This window comes from Oncorhynchus gorbuscha, linkage group LG09 (genome assembly GCF_021184085.1).
Source record: "Oncorhynchus gorbuscha isolate QuinsamMale2020 ecotype Even-year linkage group LG09, OgorEven_v1.0, whole genome shotgun sequence".
In the NCBI taxonomy this organism is placed as follows: domain Eukaryota; kingdom Metazoa; phylum Chordata; class Actinopteri; order Salmoniformes; family Salmonidae; genus Oncorhynchus; species Oncorhynchus gorbuscha.
The window spans coordinates 62,226,676-62,245,228 of NC_060181.1; the positions used below are offsets into that span (position 1 = coordinate 62,226,676).

Below are 18,553 nucleotides of genomic sequence, written 5' to 3' on the forward strand. Positions count from 1 at the left end.
CAACATCCCATAAGGGGCTTTCAAGGAACTTCTCCACTCAACCAAGGTAGCCTGTATATCCTTTATGTCCAAGGTTAAAACAGCACAGTGGACACACAGATATATTTTTGTTGGTACACAATGGAATACAATTCCCCATTAGGCAGAGAAGAAAGAGAGTGGTTCACACAGCATACTCTTTGAATAGCTTTAGTGCTGAGCGATTAGTGCTTTTTGAGGTCGGTTAGGTATCGGTTCGATTATAAAAAAATGTATCACGGTTTTCAATTTCAGTTTCGATCATTTTTTTAGACATTAAATGCACTATGCATTACGTGGGTTGAATGATCTAACAACACATAATAAAACAATTAATACAAGTCCTATGCTGGTAGTGACTGCCCATTACTGCTTATCACTTATTAACCATCATTTATTCACATTACTTTAATAAAATATTTGTTTTATATGCTGACGTTTACATCTTATTCCAAGTCGTCATCTCTATGCTGTCTGACAAAATCACTATTTTAGTAGTCCTTAAAAATAAACACGGCATACTTTTATGACTGCTGTCAACGAGGTCTCCGTGTGTGCTCCACACAGACCGGACAAGCTGGTGAGCAATGGATTATGGACCTTGTAGTTAATTACCACGTTTTCTGCACTAAACTATGTAGAACCCGGGATGGGCAACTGGCCCCCCAAATAGTTTTTTATTTATGACATTTTTTAGGAACTCAGTCGGGGTCTCAACTTACTATTGCGAGTTAGAATAGTAGAACACACAAGGTGCAATTTTGAAATGTGGTTGTGCATCATCAGTTTTCTCTTGTTATGTTAGTCACTGATAGTCAGTCAATTAGTCCATGTCAGCAAAACGTCGATCAGTTAGTTGTTTAAAAAACAAAAAATAACCGTAATGTTGTTTAATCGCTAAATAGCTTCGAAAAGGCCTATCTTTAGAAAACGACAGCTTATGCCTGCAACAAGATAAACATATATTGCACTGTTTGTACAGATTTCATTCTGGTGATATAGTGCCCGAATACTGTATATCAGGGTACCTGGTCTCTCATAGTAGGGTGCAAAGCAGTGCACTACTGCTCCCCATTCCTTAGCTCTGGCCCTGAACAGTCATACAATACTTTTGCCTAACGTAGTGCTCAGTGTATTGTCAGCTGGACCTGGACCTGGGCTGTAATGGCTGAGGGGGACATTATTTCCTGCTAATATCATAGTATGAAAGTGGACCTCTGGCGAGTCATCTAGTATTAAGAAGGCTGCGAGGGTGAAATAAAGAGAAGTGTCCCAAACGCAACCTTGCGGCAGCACCAGCCCATCCCCAGCCTCATCCCTGTCCTCTCGGCTATCAGAGTTGTCAGGATGCAGAACTAGGGCTCTACTCCTTCTTGCCTCCCCAGACACAGCACATTTACACATGCATGCAAGCATATGCTTGTCCTCCCATTGTCATGTAAGCGAATTAAATCGGGAAAAGAAATATTGAATGTTGTTGCAGTGATTAGTATACTGGTGAGAGTGAGACAGAGTATGAACAATTGTGTTCACAGACTGGAGATATGTGTGTGTGTGTGTGTGTGTGTGTGTGTGTGTGTGTGTGTGTGTGTGTGTGTGTGTGTGTGTGTGTGTGTGTGTGTGTGTGTGTGTGTGTGTGTGTGTGTGCGTGCGTGCGTGCGTGCGTGCGTGCGTGCGTGCGTGCGTGCGTGCGTGCGTGCGTGCGTGTGGGCAATAGCCTATACTTGCTCTGTTTCTTCAAAGGCACAAACTAAAGATGTGTGGGGGCATACAGATATCTCATTGTAATACTGAAAATGTGCAAATGCGGTTGCGAGGTAATGAGGCTTATGCATGCATTGAGTGTTTTATCAACAGCTATATGAGCTGCCTTCGTGAGTCGCAATTACTTCCTGTCACTCCAGTGTCTGTAATCAAGCAGAGTGTCAGTCAGATCACCTCTCCCATTATCTGTGCTGATGAAGCCTTTCCTTGGGCCTAATACGGGAAGACATTCATATTCCGCACCCTACCCCACTAAGGTGTGCTTGTCTTTACTTTGCATACTCAATGCCATGTAGGATGGAAGCTTCTTACTGCCACTTAGATGTGAATTTACTCATGGACTGATTCTAATTGTGCTATGATTTTAGCGTTCAGAGTAGCACAGGGCAAGTCTGTCATGTTCGAAGCACCTGACCCTCGACGGCTATTAGACTTGCCAATCATCCTGTAATCTACAGGAACGCCCTTGTGAAAATGTTTTAAAACAATCAGTAAATCAAGTCATTGCAAGCCACTGTGTAATATCAAAAGTGTTATCACAATATTTCACGTTCACAACCTACACTGACAGCGACCTATTTCAATTGACATATAAAACACGAGGGACCACCACCACTGTAGAAAAAGTTACTCGACCTATTCACCGGAACTGGGATTAGCCAGCTTTGGGAATTAAAGGTGTTCAAGTTACATTTCCATGCCAGAAAAGGTAGGCCAACTCTCAGAAGTATTCATCAGTGTACCTGGCCAAACAGACCCAAAGCATATGTGCACTGCCATCTGGTATGCCTCCCATGGCTCCTGCTGCCATACGTTTACAGGCCTGATGCTTAGAGCTACATCTTATAGAGCTAAAACAACATAGCCATCAGTGACATATTAGTCCTTTCGGGAAGGGTCAAGAGGTACTCATGATGTCAGAATGTCCAGCTGCTTTAGAAATGAATCAATTTCACAGGACTACTGCATAAGGTTAGGCAACAGGAACATTCAACAGATTCCTAAAGCGCTTTGGCCCTGGACATTGATTTCATCTGCCCACTCATTCCACCCCCTGATTAAGATTCATAGCATGGCTAAAGAGTTATGACTGAGTTATAGCCAGCATTGATCCAGGTCAGAGGAAAGCTCTGCTCTGTCTTTGGGACACACCCAAGGTAGTTATCTACTGTGCTTTAAGGGTAGATTACATGTTCCATTACATTTAGTTACATTTAAGAGGGTAAGGGGGGCCTGAGAAGTTGATACTGTAAATGTTTGTGCAAATGCCAAGTCAGAACAAACATAGTTACTGTGGCACTATATTTATGAGTCACAGAGACAGTAAAGGTGTTATTATGGTAAAAACAGAACGAAGGAGGGAGGGGTTTTACCCCTCCCTCCCGTCAATGTCAGTGTACCTTTTCCTCCTTATTTTAATATTCACACTTTACAACTTACAATGAGTCCACACTAAATACTATTGAGAGATCACACTATTTTAAATAAAGTGATTGAGGTTACGAAGAAACTTGATCGTGCCTTTTTAAGTGGTGGCTCAATTCGATAGGCAAGGAGAGTTAAAAATATCAACATTGATCTGAAAATTGTCATCTGTGTTTTCCTCACTACCGGAGGTATCATCCTTTAAAAAAAAACCAACAGGTGCTATTTGGAATAGCAGATTCTAGCTAGGACTTACATCAATCAATATGGAATGACCCTGTATTCCCCTAGCATACTACACCATGCCAGGACTCCAAATTAGAGGGATGCCCCATGTTTTTAAATAACGTTATATGCTGATAAATGTCCTTTGAATGAATTTGCAAATGTTCAAATAAGCAGCACAGTAGGCCTACAGATGATTGTGTCACATTTGACCTTCAACATAATGACATGGTGGTCTGGTCTGCGTCCTCAGGTGAGTCAAATGTAAAGGAGGTGTTGGACTGTCAAATGTTAATATCTAAATGTCATTGTCATTGCATTTCAAATTGGGCCAAAAACTCGCAACTCGTAGGGTTGTGGCAAGAATAATTGATTTTCTGAGCAAATTCATTCTTATTGCAATAAGATGTTTCATTGCAAGAAAAAAAAATATTCTAAGGGATTTTACACAAACAAGAAAAAAACAAGAAAGAAATAGTATTAGGCTACTCCCTCTGCTACTGAAAGCAAATGCTGTTTCAAAAACTGCCATATTCTCAGGAGAGAAGTTGAAAAAGCCTTGTGGGTAAACGGGCTCTCTAGCCAATATAATGCATTTTCAGGATCTGTTGATCCTGCCATACACAGAAAATAGCCATTCAATGACATTTGAAATCTGGAACATTCCATTTTCGAAGGCCCTCATGCTGCAGCTGAGGTGAGTTGTACATCATATCAGATCACTCTACTGTGCACTCCCTTAAAATTCAAGGCTAAAGGTTCAAAGTCTAAAAATTGCTTTCCAAAAGTATTGTGGAAGTCACTTCAAAGCAATTAAATGTCACAGCAGTCGGATTCAGAGCCAATACCGGCAATGTGACTGGGATAGCACCTCATTGGATGAAAATGTCTACGATGACACCTTTGAAACTGTACCAGAATAGGTACCTTCAACAATGATGATGCACACGACAAGAGGGCATATATTGGAAAGGCTAAACCTATAGACAATCCTGTAAAGAAAACCCAAAGACCATGTACACTACAGTGTGGAATGAAAAGCAACGCTTAATCAGCATACATACGACCATGTCTGGCTTTGATATTTATTGGGGACTATGTAATAAAATGAGTGGAGGAGGAATGGGAAAATTGCTGAGGACATTTGATATACATGGGCAGTGGGCCTAGAAGCCCCAGAGAACAACGAGCTGCTAGCGAGTGACTCTCTTCTGCGTCAACCTGCTAACTGGAGCATGCAAAAGGACTTACAGGTAGCAGCTGGTGGCTGAGAGTAGATACTAGGAAGGCCCTAAGGCCTGTACTGATCATTACCTTTCACTCCTCATTTACAGCTTACTACCAAGGCACTGGGCTTCATTAGTGCCTGGTGGCTTGTTACACTTCTGGTATACCTCCACCCTACACTCAGTGGCCTGAGAGGGGAGAGGACACACTTCTAGCGCTCAATACCTCCCCCATGGCCCCTTACGCAACATGCAAACTCATTGGCCCCTTCCCAGGAGCAGTAAAAAGACAAAGCACTCCTACAGGTGCACATGTCTAGTCTGATGTTGTCAACAGGACTGACGTGGCAGACATGGGGCTAAAGATAGATCCAACGACAGCGACGAGGTATTCAAGGGAGCTTTGTTTTCTGATGGCTCACTGTTGTGACAGGCTGAGGGGAAATAGGGAGCTATAAAGTATGACTGAACCTGGTTGCAACAGACACGGGCCAGGTCTTTTTTATCAATACAAGAAGATCCACTGATCTCCAAGGAGGGTATGTAAATGATCAGTGCTTCCAGAGTTGCTTGAAAAGTTAGGAGTTGACTAAAAGTTACACACATTCAATGTGTGTAACAGTGAATAATGGCGCCGGAGGAGATGACTGCCATTTTACGATCCCCTAATCAATTGTGCTATTTTGTGTTTTTCCGTGTTATTTGTAACTTATTTTGTACATAATGTTTCTGCCGCCGTGTCTTATGACTGAAAAAAGCTTCTAGATATCTGGACTGAGATTACTCACCCCGTACTGGAGGAATAATTTTTCTTTAACGAGTTGGACGGGAAGGATTTACTTCAAACGCCTGACAAGGCTCTCATCTCTGTCATTCTCAGGAGAAAGAGATGCAGATATAGAGGACGAAGGTCTGGGTGCCTTGCAAGGACCCGACAGCGAGTGGGTAATCTCCCTTTACCATCTGTCCTATTAACCAACGTACAATCAACATGTATCTTACCAGCGGCAGATAAAAAACTGTAATATCTTATGTTTCACCGAGTCGTGGCTGAACGACGACATGAATAACATTCAGCTGGTGGGTTTTATGCTTTTTTGGCAGGATAGAACAGCTGGTGCACGAAATCCAAGGAAGTCTCAAGGTTTTGCTCGCCTGAGTGAGAGTATCTCATTTATATTTAATTTCATCATTTAAATTCTTCGTATCTGTCTATTTACCACCACAAATCGATGCTGGCTCTAAGACCGCACTCAATGAGCAGAGGCGGCACTCCTAGTGGCTGGGGACATTAATGCAGGGAAACTTAAATCATTTTTACCTCATTTCTACCAGCATGTTAAATGTACAACCAAAGGGAAAACAAACTCAAGACCACCTGTATTCCACACACAGAGATGTGTACAAAACTCTCCCTTGCCCCCCATTTGGCAAATCTGACCATAATTATATCCTCCTTATTCCTGTTTACAAGCAATAACTAAGCAGGAAGCACCATTGACTCGGTCAATAAAAAAGTGATCAGATGAAGCCCATGCTAAACAGCCAGCAGCATACCACCCTGCATACCACTGGCTTGCTTCTGAAGCTAAGCAGGGTTGGTCCTGGTCAGTCCCAGGATGGGAGACTAGATGCTGCTGGAAGTGGTGTTGGAGGGCCAGTAGGAGGCACTCTTTCCTCTGGTCTAAAAAATATCCCAATGCCCCAGGGCAGGGATTGGGGACATTGCCCTGTGTAGGGTGCAGTCTTTCGGATGGAAATGTTAAACGGGTGTCCTGACTCTCTGAGGTCATTAAAGATCCCGTGGCACTTATCCCGTGGCACTACTTAAAAGTAGGGGTGTTAACCCCGGGGTCCTAGCTAAAATTCCCAATCTGCCCTCAAATCATTCACAGTTACCTAATAATCCCTAGTTTACAATTGTCTTATTCATCCCCCTCCTTTCCCCTGTAACTATTCCCCAGGTCGTTGCTGTAAATGAGAACGTGTTCTCAGTCAACTTACCTGGTAAAATAACAGATACATTTTAAAAAACAACAGGACTGTTTTGCTAGCACAGACTGGAATATGTTCCAGGATTCTTCTGATGGCATTTAGGAGAACACCACATCATTGATGACGTCGTCCCCACAGTGACCGTATATACATACCCAGACCCAAAACCATAAATCCCGTTATGCCCTCTGACGAACCATCAAACAGGCAAAGCGTCATTACAGGACTAAGATTGAATCGTACTACACCGGCTCCAACGCTCGTCGGATGTGGCAGGGCTTGAAAACGATTACAGACTACAAAGGGAAGCACAGCCACGAGCTGCCCAGTGACACAAGCCTACCAGATGAGCTAAATTAATTCTATGCTCGATTCGAGGCAAGTAACGCTGAAACATGCATGAAAGCATCAGCTGTTCTAGACGGCTGTGTGATCACGCTCTCTGTAGCCGATGTGAGTAAGGTCCAGACGGATTACCAGGACGTGGTACTCTGAGCATGTGCTGACCAACTGGCAAGTGTCTTCACTGACATTTTCAACCTGTCAACCTATTACAGACTGAGTCTGTAATACCAACATGTTTCAAGCAGACCACCATAGCCCTGTGCCCTACATGACTACTGACCTGTAGCACTCACATCTGTAGCCATGAAGTGCTTTGAAAGGATGGTCATGGCTCACATCCAACACCATTATCCCAGAAGCCCTAGACCAACTCCAATTTGCATACCGCCCCAACAGATCCACAAATGATTCAATCTCTATTGCACTCAACACTGCCCTTTCCCACCTGGAAATAAGGAACATCTATGTGAGAATGCTATTAATTGACTACAGCCCAGCATTCAACACCATAGTGCCCTCAAAGCTCATCCCTAAGCTAAGGACCCTGGGACTAAACACCTCCCTCTGCAACTGGGTCCTGGACTTCCTGATGGGCCGCCCCAAGGTGGTAAGGGTAGGTATCAACACATCTGCCATGATGATCCTCAAGGGTGTGTGCTCAATCCCCTCCTGTACTCCCTGTTCACTCAAGACAGCATGGCCAGGCACGACTCCAATATCATCATCAAGTTTGCCGATGATGCAACAGTGAAAGGCCTGATCACCGACAATGATGAGACAGCCTACAGGGAGGAGGTCAGAGATCTGGTCGTGTGGTGCCAGGACAACAACCTCTCACTCATCATGATCAAGACAGAGGAGGTGATTATGGACTACAGGAAAAGGAGGATTGAGCACGCCCCCATTCTCATCGACGGGGCTGTAGTGGAGCAGGTTGAGAGCTTCAAGTTCCTTGGTGTCCACATCACCAACAAATTATCATGGTCCTAACACCCTAAGACAGTAGTGAAGGGAGCACAACAAAACCCATTCCCCCTCAGGAGACTGAAAAGATTTGGCATGGGTCCTCAGATTCTCAAAAGGTTTTATAGCTGCACCGACCGCAAGTCACTACAGAGGGTAGTGTGTACATCCCAGTACATCACTGGGACCGAGCTTCCTGCCATCCACAACCTCTATACCAGGCGGTGTCAGAGGAAGGCCGTATAAATTGTCAAGACAATGGACCTAGACTCGGAGTGCCAAGTCTATGTCCAAAAGGTTTCTTAACAGGTTCTACCCCCAAGCCATAAGACTCCTGAACAGCTAATCAAAGGGCTACCTAGACCCCTCTTCTACGCCGCTACACTCTGTTTATTATCTATGCATAGTCACTTTAACTCTACCTACATGTACATATTAATTACTTCGATTAACCGGTGCCCCCCGCACATTGACTCTGTACCGGTACCCCCTGTATATTTCCTCGCTATTGTTATTTTACTGCTGCTGTTTAATTATTTGTTACTTAAATATTCTATTTATGTATTTTTTACTTAACACTTATTTTTCTTAAAACTGCATTGTTGGTTAAGGGCTTGTTAGTAAGCATTTCACTGTTGTATTTGGCGCATGTGATAAATGACATGTTTACTTTATTTTATTTGGTGTGGGCAAAGGTGATCATTCATGACTTTCAATTTCCTAAAATATTGGTCTTTCACATAGGCTTCATATCACTACAATCAAATCATCTTCTACAAAACATCCCTAACCCAAACAAGATATTAATGCCAGGTTATATTAACATCACCAATCAATGAAATATCATATCCAGTGAGATTTTAATTGGATATCTCTGACAGACTAAAGACCTAGAATCCATTCTGACAGCGAAAGTATATTCTTTCACACAACACAAAGTAATGATGACTTGCGTTTTAAAACATTTATTGTTTCGAGTCTCATGAGAATGATTGGTATTTCTTGTAAATGTGTATGCTCTATACACTTAATTCAACAGTGATGAGATTGTCAGGCATGTATTATTTATTATTAATTTCTCATTATTAGTGCCAAGGAGGATGCCCTGCCTATGTGACAATGTGTGCCATCTTCTCTGAGATTACACGAGAGAGCTGACAAGCCTCATTTAAATAATAATGAAAATAATAAAATAAACCGTCACACAATTCTACACTATCTGTCAAGACATTCAAGTTCAAACAGGGACAAGGGACAATGAAAAAAATAAAAAATAAAATAAAGTCACGGAGAGACTTTTACCTTGACAAGTTTTTTTGTAACTATTATCCATCGCCATTGAAAATCAAGGCAATTATAGTCTTTATTGCTTTAAGAGACTAATTTAAAATCAAGAAGTGTACAGAGAGGCTTAAACATAAAGAAAAAAGAAAAAAAGATGTGCCTGCATATGAAAAATGGCAACACTCAAAACTAGAGCCCACTTAGTGCTAAAATCAATCACAAGGGTGTAATGGTATAGGAATTAGCATTTAATCTTCCAAGCTCTCGCCTCGAAATCCATCTCCCTTCTATGGCTTGAATTATAATGACACTATACTGTATCTAGAGAGATTGTAGAACTGAACACATTGTGATAAAAAGCACTTGTCAAGTCAAATATAATTCTGCTTACATGGAAACTATGCATTACATGTTTCCAGCAATTAGTTTGACGGCACGTGTGATGAAATGTGCAAATTGTATTGGTGGGAAGATAATCAAAACAGTGGACCAAGTGTGAACGCACAGGGAGTTATATCAACAAGGAACAAAGAATGAACTAGGAACATTGGAATAGCCTCGATGAATTATCCACAGCAAGATAAATGCTCAATTGCACATTTATATCAAATATAAAATAACTAAACACAAAAGGGACAAAAAAACTCTCTCATCTTGTCAACTTAATTTCTTGACAAAAGATATTGGCAGCACCAGCGTCTCTACTCTGCAGGAGCTTGTTGATATGCTTTGAGCAACTGCACTGTTATTCTGTTGTTCTCCCTGAGAGGCTGAAATAGTAGCAGGCAAACCAGAGTCATTCCTCCTGTTCCGAGAGGGAGCTCCTGTTGAGAAACCCCATCATGCAGCCCATTTTAGTATTCATGAGCATGATTAATCGCATGGAGCTGGAAGAGGCATTTGAGAAATCCACTTTGGCGTGGAAAAAAAAGAGATGAGTGTTTGGGTCCCTGGCATTCCTGATGATACCTCCTGTGTGTGTCACGGTAGGAAACATTCCGATTAAATCAACAGACTATAGCCCCCACCCCCACAACCGCCACCACTGCTATTATTTACATCAATTTCAATCACTGCCAATCCCAACAGTTCAATTAGGTGCAATTCCATCACCATACTTTTCATCAGCTGGACATTGAAATGCAGAGGCATACCACCACCACATGTGATCCTTGCCAGAATTCCCCTCACAGATCCCTCTCCTCATCTGTGTGTGTCAGTGGGGAGGTCATCATAATCTGACAATGCATCATAGTAATACGGACGTATGCCACAGAGGCCAACAGATTCACTTGGCCATTCTCTCTGCTCCCATTTTGCCCTTTTCAATCTATTCCACAACTTAAGTCAGGATGAGGACCTGTGCACATTACACGGCTCAGCAGAGATAATTTGACTGCTTGTGTACGCAGCCATGGACCACATCAAATATCAGCACCGTTATTTCGGTCTCATTCCACTGCTGGGAACAGGGAGGCTGAGCTGGACATGAAATGATAGGGTCGAGCTTGGGACAGCTTGAGAAGCTCCACAGACACAGCTCGGGGGTGTGTGTGTGTCTTGTGTTCCTAATAACACACATCTACCAGGAAGGGTCTAGCAGTCTGTTTGACTCATCTTCCAAGTCACCCCGTCGTCGCGTCTCGTCTTGCTTATTGGTTAATTCACTGGGTCAGTAAATGGAACCTGAGATAGATCTTTCACAAGCCTGCATGCAGGGCTAGTCTTTCAACAGGGCATTGATGGGATTGGATGAGGGAGGCCGGTATGTAAGGAACTCACTGACAGTTTATTTAAATACAGGGGCAAGAACTTGTAGAGGAGATGGAGGAGCACCGGACAATTTTTTGCTGCGCTGACAGTCCACTGATTTAGGGCGTAAGGTAGCGGTGTCGAACTCATTTTGCCCCGGGGCCGCATTTGGTTATATTTCCTCTCTGTCAAATTTTGCAACAAATAGTCCTCTATCTATTATTTTTAAAATGTTATATGCTTCTTGACTGTCTAGCTTTCAATTCGGTGATTATTAGCAAGCTGGACACAGTCAAGAAACTGTATTAATGTTGGTCCATTATAATTTCTACCAAGGTTCTTATGTTGAGTTTGTCTGGCCCGTGGGCTGTATGTTTGTCACCCCTGTTGTAAAGCAATGCACTCCGCAGCCAGTCCACTTTTTCAGTCACTCTTGTACTTGCTGACAACTTGGACCAGGGACTCTTCAGAATGTACAGGCCAGGTCCCGGAGTATTACTGTACCAACTGGGCCTGCAGGCACTGACTCATAGCAGCACTTCTATCAATAACGCTGACACCACTGCTGACATTCCACCTGACCTGGCTGATGCTGACCACACACGTTGCTTCAGCTCAGCCATTCAATATAAACTACTGGTCTGAAACGATAGGAGTGGGTGTAGCATGCACATAACTGTAGGATGGACTCTCTTGAAAGTGTAGCTTTGAAAGTGTAGCTTTGAGAAAGCTTCAATAAGCCTAAATTATGATTGACAACTTTCTTATGTTGGCATATGCGACAGCAGTTGGTTCCTCTGATACTGTTTTAATGCAGCATTATATGAAGGCATTTACATTCCAATGAAGTTATATTTAAACCCCTAATTAATTCTAACTAAGTGTGCGATACATAGAAAAAGGTTGAGATGGTGCCTATCGAGTAAAATAAATAAATAAATCACACATTGTATATCAGAGACCACTGAAAAAGAGTAGAACCATGGACAATATGAAGCCAGAGGGATTTCATAAGGATATGAGAGGAATTCCAGTGCCTTACATCTAATTTGACGATGTCCAACATCTTTAGTCTCTAAGGTATCTGACATCAAAGTCATGCTGGCACACCCATCTCTTTTTGACCACAATTAGAGGTTGATGGCCCTCCTCTTGGGGAAAAGGCCAAAAGCAACAGACCTCAACTCAACCGATTATTCAGTGACGATCCTTGACTAGGATTTAATCATAAACACATTGTGATTCAAGGCAAACAAAAAAGCAAGCAATGCATAGAGGTACCTGTCCTATCTCACGGTTAGAATTCATGTTAAATATGTTAAGGATTGGCTTCGCACCAATGAAAATGTCAACCTCGACAGATTATGCAGCAGATAGACTTGTTTTTTCCCCCCACCTCAATAATTTAACATGCATTACTCAGATCAGCATTTTCCATCGACTGGCATGCTGGTTGTATACTATTGAAACTTGACAAGAATCTTAGATGAGGCACCATTTCTGAGTTTATTGCAAACAAACACGGTGGTGGTGACACAGGAATGTTAACATCGCTAGTAGGAATAAACCAAGGATATGCACACAATTGTGTCAGCTAAACACACGTGAATTGCTTCAGCCATCCGCTGCTGAGGTGTTGACATTGCATAAATCACATAGGCAGTCATTGCCATTCCTGACGATAAATGGGGTCAACGCCCATGTGGGATGTGATCAAAGCAGTGCCATACAGCTGCATCACTCGGAGATGAGAGACACTGAGGTTTTCATCCATTGGAGATTAGATGGCAACGACAGGAGCGTGCCTACATCTGAGGGATTTAATCAGTTAGTTATTCAAGCCTGTCTATGAACAGGTGTGCTTGTTATCAAATATGCAGCCTTTTTTTTACCTGTGCCAGATTTCTGTCTGTAACTACAGAATTATAGGATCTAAGCCATTATGACATTAATGGTCTGGGCAGACCAAGTGCATATTCATAAGGGGAGGGAACGAGGAAACAACTAACATCGTGAAAATAACATGCTGATCCACTTCATGCATCAGCCTAACAATATCTGTACAAAATCGTTGAAACATTCCTCCTGACAACTCTCTTGCGCAAATGTACCCTTGTGAATGCTTGATCAGAACAGTGAAGCAATAATGTTGTTTCTGACTGAGCCAGCCAGCCACAGCTTGACTTGGGTGGGTCAGAGAAATCCAAGCCTCCATGGCCTGAAGTAGGGAAAGTCCATATAAATATTTCTGAAGACCAGCTGGTTATCATAATATTTACATGCATCTTACAAAAACTATAATAATAGCATCATGCCAGCATTAACCTATGGTTGACACATATGTGAAGTGGAATGGATATTGGATGGAAATGGAATTGCACCGACCTGCGGGATCGTTACATGGCAGTGTCATTGTCATGTTATCAACAGGACAGAAATCAGCCCAGTGCATGCCTGATGATGCATTATTTCGACACAGGGGCGCATAGCAGACACAGAGACCTCTACTGGACACAACAGAAAATCTAACACCACCAGGATTATTCTGCTGCTGTCATTTACATATTATACAGCATGTTAGAGAAATAAATAAATCACTTTATTAAGTCAAATATTAAAATAGCAATATGTCAAGGACTACTTATATTCTATTGTAGTTTAGTGGATATATTTAGGATGAACTTTTAACCAATGAACGAAAGCATAGAGAATGGGAATGTTATACACTTGGCTATTGTGATATATCTGCATAATTAGACGACTTTGAGTTTAAATAGCTAAACAGTTTGATTTATGAGGGATCGTATTGTTGGATATTAAAACATATTTACTGCCATCCTGTTGAAGTAACCTAGATAAGGACCGTGTTAAAACAGTGGGTGTTAAGTTGTACTAGGCTAATTATTATTATTTAGAAAATAGAATCACTTTTGAATTATTATTAGGCTACATTTATATCATAATACATGTCCTTCATACATAAAAATCAACCACAACTTTATGGATGACAGGTGAGTATAGCCTTCATCTGAATCTGCCTTCCACGCAGAACAACGACATAAAGGCTACTTTCACATATATATCTCGCATTATCATAATGAACAGTTAAATCGCTCAATAAAATCATTGTGCTTCGTAGTGTAAAGGCACCTGTTTTCAAAATGTTCCTTCACCTTTACTTGCTCAGTGTAAATGACTCCTATAGCAGTCAGTGTCGGTAGTTAAACTTTACAATTTTAATACTACAGTAATATGAGTTTCGCTCATAAAACAAATTATTATCCAGATGATATGCTTAATTATGCAATAATATTACTCACTTTGCAACTATGGACTGTGTTGAATAGTTTACAGAGCCTAGCCTACGTATTGATAGGCAGCACTCACATCATTCCTTTCTTACCTGACATTTGTTGGAGAGGAACATTTTCAAAGCGGAAGCCTTTTGCAATAGAAGCTTCTTTAACCCCACTGCAGTTACGTGCTTTAAAATCGGATCCAGCTGCAACAGACAGCAATGAGAAAGTCCAAAGGACCGTCTGGTATCTCAGCATCGTGCACTTCTGTGATTAATCCTTCTTTTATCCTCTACTGATTCCAGTTTAGAGAGGAACTCCACTGCAGTGCATACGCAGGTAGCCTCTAACAACTCAACGTTTAGTGGTTGACACTTTTCTACAACTGTGCATCAATACTTCCTTCTCAATCAACGTCTGTTTATTTTGCCACCAACGGTGGTTGAGAGTCCCGCGTTGCGGCAGAAAAGAGAATGTGTGTAGTGAGTCCAGGTAAAGCCACAAAGCCACATGGATCCAACAGAGAGCGGGCTCCTCAACGTGTTCACTCAACTTCACTAAGAAAGCGACGTCGGGGAGGATACACTACTGTAGAAAGTCGAAAAGCTGAGGACTGGAGAGGAGACCGCTATGTGCTCAGATGCACAGAGCGGGCGCGAAAACACGGAATGGAGTGTATTGTTAGAGAAGGTTTTTAGTCAAACCTGACATTTATTATCAGAAAGAAAATCTCTGGAATAACTAACCTCTTTACAGCTGTGGTGTGACTGAGAGTCCAATGAGATGAAGTGTCCCTATGTGGTACTGGTATATTGGTCTGTGTTGTGTGGAGACCATTATTGACCCTTTCAGTGCTTTATTGGTTTTGGAGCAGTTTAGTCCAGGGTAGATCAACAGTGGATTATCATCATGGCTGCAATAACACAGTTATACAAGGCGAGGGTTGGTGGTGAATCACTTCCACCTCTGTTAAGCTTTGTTTACATCAGCAGTTTGAAGTGACTCACATTTATTTGCATATCTGATTTGAATCTGTTATTCTTCCTGCAGTCTGAGCAGCCGAAAAGCACATGGAATCAGATAATTCAAGCAACATTTCAAACCACCTTTTTAGACTATCATTTGGCGTATTGTGTTGCTTGCTAGCTCCTCTGTTGACAGTCTTGACAAGAACATGTGGTAGCTAATTTGCTTGTTGATGGTTTACAAACAAATGAGTGAATGTGCTAGAGAGCTTAACAGCTACCTGGCTAGCTAGTTGACTGCTGTGGCTGGCTAGCTAGTTGACTGCTGTGGCTGGCTAGCTAGCTAGTTGACTGCTGTGGCTGGCTAGCTAGTTGACTGCTGTGGCTGGCTAGCTAGTTGACTGCTGTGGCTCGACAAAAAGGACTCGTTTTGAAAGATGGATCATCTTGTCTTTTGAGGCTTTAAAAGTGTTCTTACACTATAATGTTGAACATTCAAAGAAACTGGGAAACGTCCATAGCAGGCATTGTTGTCCCCTTACCTTGCTACATAACCTCTTGAGTGATAGGAAGCATGAGCACTGAAAACTAGAAAATACTCAGTGGGCATATGAAGTAATAAATACATATTTTTCTGGTTGAAATCTGGTCGGGACGTCACATAACTAAATCACAACCAGGTTAAGTTGTCTTTTTCAAAGATCTCTTATTTTTGTTGATCTGGTTTTTGGTTGAAATCTGATTAAACTACTGACCAGTTATCTAAATGCTACTCAACTAATAGACCCCAATCTACGTACATAAACATGTGCATAGTGTTTGTGGGCCATTACACCCATTGGGTATAAGGCCATTGCAATCATTACAATTTGAGTTATTTTACTTTCAGAAGGATTTGCATGATTCCAGGTGGCGCAGTGGTCTAGGGCAAACAAAGGAAGTGATTCACCACCAACCCTCGCCTTGTATAACTGTGTTATTGCAGCCATGATGATAATCCACTGTTGATCTACCCTGGACTAAACTGCTTCAAAACCAATAAAGCACTGAAAGGGTCAATAATGGTCTCCACACAACACAGACCAATATACCAGTACCACATAGGGACACTTCATCTCATTGGACTCTCAGTCACACCACAGCTGTAAAGAGGTTAGTTATTCCAGAGATTTTCTTTCTGATAATAAATGTCAGGTTTGACTAAAAACCTTCTCTAACAATACACTCCACTTCGTGTTTTCGCGCCCGCTCTGTGCATCTGAGCACATAGTGGTCTCCTCTCCAGTCCTCAGCTTTTCGACATTCTACAGTAATGTATCAACGTCGTCCGGGTTAGGGAGGGTTTGACTGGTAGGGATATCCTTGTCCCATCACGCACTAGCGACTCGTGTGGCGGGCCGGGCGCAGTTCACGCTACCCAGGTCACCTGGCGCACGGTGTTTCCTCCGACACATTGGTGCGGCTGGCTTCGGGGTTGGATGCGCGCTGTGTTAGGAAGAGGTGTGGCTTGGTTGGGTTGTGTTTCAGGGGGCGAATGGCTTTTGACCTTCGTCTTTCCCGAGCCCGTACGGGAGTTGTAGCGATGATACAAGATTGTAGCTACTAACAATTGGATACAACAAAATTGGGGAGAAAAGAGGGTATAATTCAACAAAAACAAAACAAGATTTAACAACAGACATAAACTGAACAAGTTCCACAGACATGTGACTAACAGAAATTGAATAAGGTGTCCCTGAACACAGGGCCCTTACAACAGGCCTACAAGCCTTCAGTCCAGCCTCTCTCCGCCTATTGCGGACAGTCTGAGCACTGATGGAGGGATTGTGCATTCCTGGTGTAACTCGGGCAGTTGTCGTTTCCATCTTGTACCTGTCCTGCAGGTGTGATGTTTGGATGTACCGATCCTGTGCAGGTGTTGTTACACGTGGTCTGCCACTGCGAGGACGATCAGCTGTCCGTCTTGTTTCCCTGTAGCGTTGTCTTAGTTGCCACAAAGTACGGACATTGCAATTTATTGCCCTGGCCACATCTGCCTTACTCATGCCTCCTTGCCGCATGCCTAAGGCACGTTCACGCAGATGAGCAGGGACCCTGGGCATCTTTCTTTTGGTGTTTTTCAGAGTAAGTAGAAAGGCCTCTTTAGTGTCCTAAGTTTTCATAACTGTGACCGTAATTGCCTACCTGCCTACTGTTCGTGTCTAAACGACCATTACACAGGTGCATGTTCATTAATTGTTTATGGGTCATTGTTTATGGGTCATTGAACATGCATGTGAAACCGTGTTTAAACCCTTTACAATTAAGATCTGTGAAGTTATTTGGATTTTTATGAATTATCTTTGAAAGACAGGGTCCTGAAAAAGGGACATTTATTTTTTTGCTGAGTTCATGTATTGAACTTCCATCCTCTCAGGCCAGGGGTACATACAATGTACGAAGTAATGGTTGGATCAGAATTGCCACTATAATCATTGGCCAGTAAGGAGAATTAAATAAAATCACAAGTCCAAATCCCCATCTCCATCCATGGCTAATTTAGGAAAGGGATAATTTTGGCTAGCTAGCCACCGGAGGACAACAACACAACGAGATGCAACATTTCAAGTTGTTTCTGTCACTGACATATGTTCTCAATGTGATTTGATCGGAATTACTGCAAAATCCAAACGGGCTTCCCTTTACCCTTGTTTATGTGCGCCAGGACTATTCACAGTTGAGCTCTTTCAGTTTAGCTCAACGCTGATTGGCAAATTTGTTGTACTTTTTTATCAACGGAGGCCAAATCCTTTCTTACTTCCCTTGCATTCAATGCTATGGGCGGCAAAAATGTCATACTTGTTTGGACCAGACAACATCAGATAGATGACCTACATGTAGAGAGACAGAGGGGCGCTGTTTCGCTCACTTGGATGCTTTCTCCGGTGAGATACATTCAGCCTCTTGACGAAAGATAAATTATGTTTGATTTTTTCATTTTCTTTTCTGTATATTTTTGGGGGAAAGCCTGGCTTCCTTTGGCCTCCATGAATACACGCCACTATTGGCAAACAGCAGATGGCAGAGAGCACCAAAGTGGGTTAGGGTCTCATGGCATACCCAATGAACGCTCTGGGCTCGGGCCTATTCCGTATGATACTCAGGGAGGACACGCCATGGACTCAGACTTGGGGGGCTTCATGCGGGCCGAGCACTTCCCGACTCCAGCAAAATCATATTACTCTGGACTCCGGCCAATGGTACTCGGGCTAAGTCCATTTCAGCTTATCCGGCCGATTACTTTTTTAGGAGCAGG

The 18,553-nt window shown here is 42.5% G+C and overlaps 1 protein-coding gene across 2 annotated transcripts in view; it reads right to left on the minus strand.

The window, feature by feature from the left end:
• The window catches only part of LOC124043914 (glypican-6-like), a 127,052-nt gene extending 112,174 nt beyond the window's left edge, over positions 1-14,878 (minus strand). For both annotated transcript variants that reach the window (XM_046363064.1, XM_046363065.1), the window contains exon 1: positions 14,401-14,878. In XM_046363064.1, the coding sequence (XP_046219020.1) occupies positions 14,401-14,551 (151 nt within the window). In that variant the 5' untranslated portion in view covers positions 14,552-14,878. The remainder of the gene's footprint in view (positions 1-14,400) is intronic.
• Between the last annotated feature and the right edge of the window lie 3,675 nt (positions 14,879-18,553).